The 9425-nt window shown below is 42.3% G+C and overlaps 1 protein-coding gene across 1 annotated transcript in view; it reads left to right on the top strand.

Annotated features, from left to right (window-relative positions):
- Nucleotides 1-3901: 3901 nt before the first annotated feature.
- The window catches only part of LOC121934859 (actinia tenebrosa protease inhibitors-like), an 18877-nt gene continuing 13353 nt past the window's right edge, over nucleotides 3902-9425 (top strand). Inside the window, exons 1-4 of the mRNA XM_042475757.1 lie at nucleotides 3902-3919; nucleotides 5579-5714; nucleotides 7628-7807; nucleotides 8490-8540. Of these exons, the coding sequence (XP_042331691.1) occupies nucleotides 5627-5714; nucleotides 7628-7807; nucleotides 8490-8540 (319 nt within the window). The 5' untranslated portion in view covers nucleotides 3902-3919; nucleotides 5579-5626. The remainder of the gene's footprint in view (nucleotides 3920-5578; nucleotides 5715-7627; nucleotides 7808-8489; nucleotides 8541-9425) is intronic.

Here is a 9425-nt window from a genome sequence, read left to right as displayed (position 1 = left end):
ATAAATATTTGTATTTTGTATAGATTTATACCATACACCATTGTATATAATGGAACCTGAGCATCCATGGATTTTGCTATCCACAGGAGTCCAGGAACCAAAGCCCCACAGATCCCACTGCTCACTGCATTATACACATTTCCCCCATGTATTACTCTATTTGTGCATATTTTCCAAATGTCTTTGATTCGTGTTGTCTGCATGTGTTTTTCAAATGCATTTTTTCATGCAAGCCACACTCTGGATATCACATGTGAAAATAAACATAGAGCAAAGAAAAACACTAACAGCTAGCACTCATTATCAGACCTGGAAGTTACATACACTCCATGTTCTATGGTGCATGCCAGAGGAAATGCTGTCTGGGAGATTCTGGGAGTTGTTATTTGAAAAGCATCAAGATTTCTAAACCTCATTTTCCTAACTCATACTTGCAAATGTTTCACAGATGAAAACACATACATGTGGCCATGCTACAGCAGACTATGGTAAAGATGGAACAATTTATTAATGAGTCAAAATACAAAAGCTAGGAAAAGAGTGCAGCAGCAATTTGGTTTTTCCTGAACTTGTTGGAGAAAGCAAGATTTTGGCTGATATGCCAGCTGTGCCCTTTTCTGGAAGTCGGAACTTGAAACTGTGGTGCATGCATGGTAACCTCCCCTCTTGATTTCTGCAATGCGCTCTTCATGGGGCTGCCCTCGTGTCTGATTTGGAAACTGAAATTAGTACAGAACATGGCAGCCAGATTGGTCTCAGGGACAACTAGACGAGGCCATATTACACCGATCTTAAGATGGCTCCACTGGCTGCCTATTAGTTTCCGGGTGCAGTACAAAGTGTTGGTTATCACCTTTAAAGCCCTACATGGCTTGGGCCCAACCTATCTAAGGGATCGTCTACTTCCATACAATCCGCCCCGCACACTCAGGTCCTCTGGGAGGAATCTGTTGTAACCTATAAAAACTAGATTGTCTGCAGCCACCCAGAGGACCTTTTCGGCAACCGCTCTCGATTATGGAACGGCTTGCCGGATTAAATCTGTCAAATTACCACTTTGAACAGCTTTTAAAAAGCTATTAAATCGGATGTCTTCCGGCAGGCCTTTCCTGAATAGATAACCGGCCACCAAAAAAAGAAGAAGATGAAGAAGAAGAAGATCTAACTCATTGGATGCTAATTTTGGCATACTTATAGTTAATTCATTGTTATTTATCGTGTATTAATTTAAGATATGTTTTGTATTGTAAATTCTTTAATTGTATTTTAAGGGGGGTGGGATAGGGGGTTATGGATTGTATATTTTAATTGGAAGCTGCCCCGATAGCGATCCGCAGAGGAAAGGGATAAATTGTTGTTGTTGTTGTTATTATTATTATTATTATTTATTAAGATTTCATCCCCACTTCTTGTTGTTGAGTTAACTGAGTACAAACTACTTTTGCTTTTTGAACTCAGTGTGCACAAACTGAAGTAAGCCAAGGACACAGAGGAAAAGTGGAAGGAGAAAGAAACAGGAACATTTTAAAAGCAGCTGGAAAAGTGGGACAACAGAGGATTAGTCGGGACTGTCCCTATCTATTTGGGACAATTGGAGGGTGTACTAACTCCACATTTAAAGATATACAATTATTATTATTATTATTATTATTATTATTATTATTATTATTATGTTTGATTTATATAGCGCTGTAGATTTGCACAGCGCTGTACATACTAACAATAAAATAGATAAACCTGCCCATGGCATACAATCTAAGAAATAGTAGCATAATGCATATAAAAAATACAGGAAAGGATTAAATAAAACAGGCAAGAATTTAAAAACATCAAATAGCTAATAATAGTCACGCAATGCCTGGGAACGCTTCTCTGAACTGGATGGTCTTCAGCTCAGTTTTGAAACTAGTTAAAGAAATTATGAACTAGTTAAAGAAGTTAAAGAATTGGTATAGTCCAGGCAGATTGTGGGATAGAAGAGTGTTTTCTCACTGCTGCTATTTTCTAATCTCAGCAAAGGCCTCAGATTTATGGTAGAAGGGTTCATCGCCTACAGAGACTGGGGACCTTATCGCACACAGAAACGTAAACGTTCTAGGGACGGGAGGAGGACTCTCGTGCGCGCGCGCAACCTCCCAAAAACGGATTTTATCGCACACGCAAAAGTCCTCCAAGAGGCCCCGTTCCGTCCCCTGTCGCACACCCGTTCGCGTCCAGTCCTGACAAGCACCATTTTTTGCCGACGGAAGGTAATCCGTCAGGCAAAAATCACGCCCGTCAGGACTGGACGCGAACTGGTGCGCGAAGGGGACGGAACGGGGCCTCTTGGAGGACTTTTGCGTGTGCGATAAAATCCGTTTTTGGGAGGTCACGCGCGCACACGAGAGTCCTCCTCCTGTCCCTAGAACGTTTACGTTTCTATGTGCGATAAGGTCCTGGGTTTGAAAGCCTGTGGCAGCCGTTTTATAAAGCCAGGCTGCTAGCTCTGCTACAGCGACCCACAGAAGCCCCACACTCAAGAACAACACACTCACACAAGTATGAAAAGGACACCCAATGAAGGATGCCCTCCCACACACAGCTCTCCTTCTAATGACCACGGAAGATCTACACAAATTTAATCTACACTATGAAGAAATTGAAATGAAGACTTCCCATACCTTGGATCAAACTTTGATCTGAACGGAGACAGCCGCTGTGAAAGAACTAGAAAAGATGCTAAGATGTAAAGCTGTATAATTGTGCATGAATGTTAGAACTGTACACACCATTGTATTCGCTATTACCATGTACGGTTGTGAGAGCTGGACAGAAAGCTGATAGAAAATCAATTGATGTGGGATTGCTGGAGAAGAGTGTCGAGGAGACCTTGGTCAGCCAAAAAGACAACCAAATGGGTCCATGTCTTGAGACGGCAAAGACAGTAATGCTAGGAAATGTGGAGAGGTGCAGAAAGAGAGGAAGACCACATGCTAAATGGATGGACTCTGTTAAGAAGGTCAAGGGTATGAATTTACAGGACCTAAGCAGAGGAATGGAGGATAGGAATCTGGGCGATGTCTCATCCAGAGGGTCACCATGAGTTGGGATTGACTCGAAGGCAGTGAAAAACAGCAACAATTTTGGCTACAAAGCCATGATGGGTGCTGTGCAAAATGTTTGGGTCCTATAAAGGACTGCCAATAGTTTTGGCAACAGCCGTGACGTTTCATGAATGAAGCCTTTTGCTGCCATGTCTCTGGACTGGCCAGTTCAGAATTTAGCTGTATTAGCTGTGCTTCAGCAGAGAAACATTTCCAAAATGCAGAGTTCCCTCTTGTGCCAGGGATTGTTCTGGAAATGTAAGTTAGAGATCGCTAGTATAAGTTATTAATTTCTTTTCTTTTCTGATCTTAAAAATCTGCTTAATCAGGCTCCTGGAACAAAACTGAGGTTCTGAAGTCCAAGTGTATGAAAGAGTTTGCTACTGGGTCCCTCCCTTCCCCTATTCTGTGCTGTATAATAACAGCAGCTATGCCTTTTCCCAGAGCTTGAAATCTTCCTGGGAAAGAGGTTTTGGACCAGATACGTATGAGTGTTTCACCCAGACTTATGTGGCCGCATATCCTAAATGGGTGTCTACCCATGGTGCTATTTGAATGACATACTCTCAGCAACCGTTTCTGACACTTACTGTGTATATTGTGTATACTCATGTGTAAGTCTAAAACCTTTAGTTAAAAAATTGACCCCCAAAAACCTGTGTTGACTTATCCATGGGTCACTGTAAGTGCTCTACTTGAAGTCTTACTTTAAAAAGAACAATCTCCTGGTGAAAGGCAAAAAGTGTAATCTGTTCTGCAAACACTAACCCACTCCCTGTTCTCTCTTCCATCCAGCCTTTAGGTTGAGCAGAAACAGTTTTGCCTGCTGGAATTTTGTAAGTCCTTTGGCATTGTTTTCCTTTGCTTCATCCTTTAGATCCTTTGTCACATGCCCCTAAGTTTTACCCTTGACTTATGTAAGGGTCATATCAAAATCCATAATTTTGGTCCCCAAACCTGTCCTCATCTTATAGTCGAGTAGATACGGTAGATCCAGTAATGTCATGCTTAATAAAATCACCAGGGCCTACCCTCTTGTTATAGAGTTTGGATTTATATAAATTTTGGGTGCCAAGCAATCAAAAATCATGACCCCTGACTGACCCCATTGCAGCCGCCATTATCCCAAAGGCGAGCTGACCATGTAGCCAGCAAGCCTGGCTGGACCTGGTCATAGAAAAAGGTAGATTTAAACCTTAAAGAAACCAGTTCTGGGAGTTGCCCTACCAGTTTCGCAGGCAACCTGAAAGAATGAGGACAAAGGACGTTTGCCTCACCTATTGATGGCATTAAGTACTCTGCCATCTAGATAGTGGTCCTCTCCCAAAGAAGTGGCAGACCCCTTTTGTGTATCTATTGTTTAGCTTTAGTCTTAGACAAAAGATAGCCATCAAGACCTTTGTTCATCCGATAGCTATAGCCTGCAGACATGTTTCACAGTATAAATAGGACCTAGATTCCAGCCCTCCTTTGGGCTTGTGAGCTGAAATTCCAAACCTGAAACTCTGTCGAGCAACTGCTCCAGACTTGAGCTCTCTTGGGCACTGTGCCCCGCTGAAATCACTTGGGCAAGCCAAAGCCCACTGTCTCTTTCGGGCCTCTTGTTAGCTTAGCCCGCTGGAACTTAGCTCCTAGCCACCGCGGTCGCCGCTTGCTTTCCCTGTTCCCCACGGCCATGTCCACCTTCCAACATCCCTCACATCCTTCGCTTGGAGAAGACTCCTAAGGTAATTAGTTCAACGGTGCCTTTACTCCCAAACTCTTCCCCCCTTGCTTTAGCATTGAATGTGTGAGTGCGTGTGTGATCCCCTTTGTTGTGTGGCTTTAATAAATGTTTACATTTTAATTGCAACTCATTGGCATTGGAGTCTCTGTTTCTTGGGGTTGGACTAGATGACCTCTGGTATACACATAGGGACACGATCCGCTGCGTGTGTTGTTAGGACACGCCTCTCATAAATTTGAGCTAATTAAATTCCCCTAATTCAATCCTTCCTAACACTCTGATTTTGACCCTGAAACTGTGGGGTCTGGGATGCTCTTGACCTACTAAAGCAGCTACATCAGGCAGCAGATTTCCATTTTCATGAAAAGGCCATGTTAATTTGGTTTTATTTCTCTCTTTAATTATTAGCTAGCTTGTGTGTCATTTTTGCCAGAAAGGCAGGGCAGACATTTACTAATTGAAACAAATAAAAGCAATAAAGGGAAGGAGGAGATGGATATATGGATCTGGATGCCAGAAGAGTAACATTATGAAGAACATATCATAGGGCCTGGACAGTTTCTTCCTACCTCAAGTTTCTGCTAACTGACTTTATAGTTCTGCTGTGTCTCTAGTTGAAAGCGAATAGTATTTATTTGGAACAGAAAGTAATCTTGGACTGAAAAGAACAGTTTCAGTGTGTTCCTACTCTTCTACACTCCTTTTTTATATCCAAATTATGCATTCACATTCTCTTCCTCCCTCTTTTTTCTTTTCCTATTGAACACAGTATGAAGTAACTTCCCTTGCTATTGAGCATCAGCATCAAAGAGACATCATGTGTTGCAGTGACATAGTCATCATTGTCCTCGCAATGGGTTTTATAATATCTTGGTATAAACTGCCTGGTATTGCAGCAAAAACAGGTAAGAACAGAGCTGATTTAAGACATGCTGAGACCTGTTTTTTTCCAAGTTTAACAGGACTTGTCTTGCTTTAATAGGTTTGTTTTGCATTTATAGATCACTCATAATCTGAAGCTCTAAATTATTGTTAAAATGTGTTAATTACACTTATTAGTTAAGGTTTTCACTTATCATGAAACCACATTAATGTTTAAAAATTACTTTGCTAAATGGTGCAAGTTTTAATACACTCTTAAGGTTTTCTTACTGTTTACAATGTTTAGTGAATGCAATGTATTACACTTCTTGCCAGCAATCAGTTTATTGTGCTCCGGAATCATATTTGATATTGATGTTTTTGAAATACCTTCCAAGTGTTCATCAGTTAGGAGGACTGTTATCTAGTTCTCAGGTGTCTACAGCAGACAGGAATGGCTGCATAGAACCTGGACACTTTATCTGGAACCTGGGAATGTTGATCGGAAGGGAAGACAGGATTCATATGATTTGCCAGGGATTTCTTTTTGGAGAATAAAGCTGATTAAAATGCCACAAATATCACAATAAAAGGGAGAATGAATTAAAATGTGCGCACTACTCCATCACATGGGCACATGTAATATTTCCTTTTAAAGTGCAGACAGTAGGAAATTAAAATAGACTACTACAAATGGCTTTTTAAGTTGGGATTCTATGATTCTAGGAAGTTTTTTAAAATACAAGGCTTCTGACAGCAAAGTTTCTCTTACAAGTTTTTTTAATGCCTGCCTAGTTCCTTTCCCCCCTTCTTATCCTCCATTTAGCTGGAATTTCTTTTAGCAGCATTGAGATTGGAAGGGTGGTGAAGGAGAACTAAGGAGTAAGGCTGGGCTGCAGCGATGGACGCTTGGGAGAGCGTTCCCTTCCATCCTCCTCCTCCAGAGCCTGGCCTCTTCTTGGGAATGAGCTGCGGAGGAGGCTTGTGGGTGAATCCTCAGGCCAGCCTTCTCCTTGGGAATAGGCCTGGGCTGCAGAGGAGCCTCACCCAAGAGGTTGGCTGGCCCTTAGCAGGCGCCTACCATGCATCCCATAGGAAGTGGTCCTTCCTCATTGGAGGCTGCTGGAAATCATTGTTTGGCGGGCTGCATTTGCCCCTGGGCTGTATGTTGTGGAGCCTGCTTTAACTGAATGGAGTGCTTTTTCCTGCCCTGGCACATTCCAGCACTCTCCGTTCCAAATCCACATGCGCACAAACCTGTGGCTGTTGTGTTCCTTTGGGAGGGCAGTACCTTCTGTTTGCAATGACATGGATTGTGGGTATTCACTTTATGCTCCATTTGAGAATTTCTGTTTCCTCCCCTATTCCCCCCCCCCCCCAATTAATCTGAAGTGCCTGGTTTTTTTCTTGAGGTAGAGCACTTGATATTTTTGAGTAGTAAGAAATACAGTCAAGATAGACAAAGAAATGTGAATACAGCACGTAGTCGTGTGAACAATTTCCAGTGTCTCATTCTCAGCAATGCTAGCAATTTAGGGACTGAAGGAGACTTTCATTCGATGGGGTAGAATTCTTATTAGGAGAGCAATGCTCCCATTTCCTACCTCCAAAGATAGACCTGAGACCTCACAAAGTGGTCAGATTTTCCCATTTCCCCGCCTCGCTGTGTACTTCTCAAGTCTTCCGATTTGACTCTTATTGTGGTGGAGAAACTTTGGTGTTGCCCATGTTCTGGACTACAACATCCACAATCCTCTTCCAATAGCTAAGAGATTGTTCCAAAACCCATTCCAAATTACTGGGAAAGTATGGATCCAACTGCCATTTCTTTCCTAGTCACCCCTAGGACTGGATAGGCAAACATACGTACTTCAAATGCCATTCTCATCCGAGTGGCACAAGAGAAGATGAAAGTATGTGAGACAAGGCTCTTTCCCCTTCTCTCTCTCTCCCCCAGAAACTCTGCCTAGAAAATGTCAACGTCCTCCAAGATACGGATCGTGCAAAGAATTGTTTCAAAACTTTTACTATGATCCCAAGGGCAGTATGTGCCGTACGTTCCTTTACAGCGGCTGCGGAGGCAACAGAAATAACTTTCCAACTCTTGTGGAATGCATTTATGAATGTGAAAAGTTTGGTAGGGGCAAACACTGTTTCCATTTTTCCAAGTCTTTTAAACTCATGAATTTTCAAAGCCAAAATATGTTTAAAATATTTTCTCTTGCTTCTTGTTTATTGTATTGATTTTATTATCTGTGGAACCATATATCTGATTGCTTATAACTTTATTTAAAGTTACTATTGCAACCTAGACCATTAATTGTGTTACTTGGTGGCAATTCAGTCTTGACAATTAATCAATTAATTAGAACTTTCTTAATAATCAAAATAATCTATACTTTGCTTTTTGCATTACAAACAGATGAAGTTCCAACTGCAGCAAGCCTATATCTCATCATTCAGTGTCATTATTAGTCTTTGTTTTTAGATCTTTGTAAACCCCTTTACAAGGTTGATGTGCCCAGAAAATAGGTGGCAGGCGCAAGGGCAGAGAGCAGTAGTGAGACTTTGGGGAACAGAATGGAGTGTACTGTATGTTCTGTTTTGCAACGGCTTGTTTCCTTTAAGTGTGGGAAAGGACGCTTATGCGTTGCCTTTGCTAGAGCAGGATTCAGCTGATCTTCCCGTCTCTTCTGAACATGGAACGAGGAGGAAGTGGGCAATGCCTGTGAAATGTTTTATTGCTCATCGTTTGGAGACTCACCTCCAATAGTCACCACGCTGTTCTGTAATTATTCTTCTCCTTCCCTTTCCCAAAGACCTCCGCACATCCTGGTTGAACCTGGCAGGTGATGCTCAGTGGAAGCGAGGTATGTTCTCTATTGTCTTTTGCCCATATTAGTCTCAAAAGGGTGGGTGCCTATGAGTAGAACTGTTACTCTGTTTAAAACAGACAGATGACTGGGAAGCAAGCAACAGGTATAATAAAATTGGTGTGTACCCAGGCATTCAGATGATGGCAGTGGGTTGCCCATGCCAGTTATTTAAGGCTATGAAGCCTAAAGGCAAGCAAAAGAATCACACTGACACTATTTCTGTTTTGAACACCCCAAACCTTGCGCTTCGTAGGTAGCTAGAAGTCCTACAAACTACAAGAGGCGATTACTAGCTTCCATGGACCTTTCCACACAGGGATTTTTTGAGCACGGAAGTAGGGTCAGTTCGCATTGGTCGATGTGTATTCGCGTTATATTGCATTGGTGTTCCACACCTGTGAGCTCAGAATACGTATTGACCAATGCAATATAACATGAATATGCATTGGTCAATGCGTATTCACGGCTGGGTTCCGAACTGAAGGCAGCTGGCTCCTCCATTTTGCGAGTGCGCAAAATTAGTGGATCGGCGGGATCTGTATTGATGGCCAGTGCGAAACATCTGCTGCTTTGGCTGGTGTGTACATCCAATCCGCTCGTTCTCCTGAAGACCACCGGGTTACAAATTTCCCATGATGCTGCGCTGGAATTTCCCCCATCTCCTTCCATTGGCCCTTTCCCCTTTCAGGACAACCGCTGGGGCTGGGGAGCGGTTTTTCCACTGAACGAGATAAAGCAGAAACCTTTTGTGTCGGGTTTGGGGGGGGTGTATATGTATATGTGTGTATATATGTATATGTATGTAGCATTACATACATACATACATTACATACATTACATTACATTACATGCAGCATTACACTTTCGGCTGCTCCACAG

Source organism: Sceloporus undulatus, chromosome 6, assembly GCF_019175285.1.
Source record: "Sceloporus undulatus isolate JIND9_A2432 ecotype Alabama chromosome 6, SceUnd_v1.1, whole genome shotgun sequence".
Classification (NCBI taxonomy): Eukaryota; Metazoa; Chordata; class Lepidosauria; order Squamata; family Phrynosomatidae; genus Sceloporus; species Sceloporus undulatus.
The sequence above is the reverse complement of the archived record's forward strand: the minus strand, read 5'-3'. Positions and strand labels throughout refer to the sequence as shown.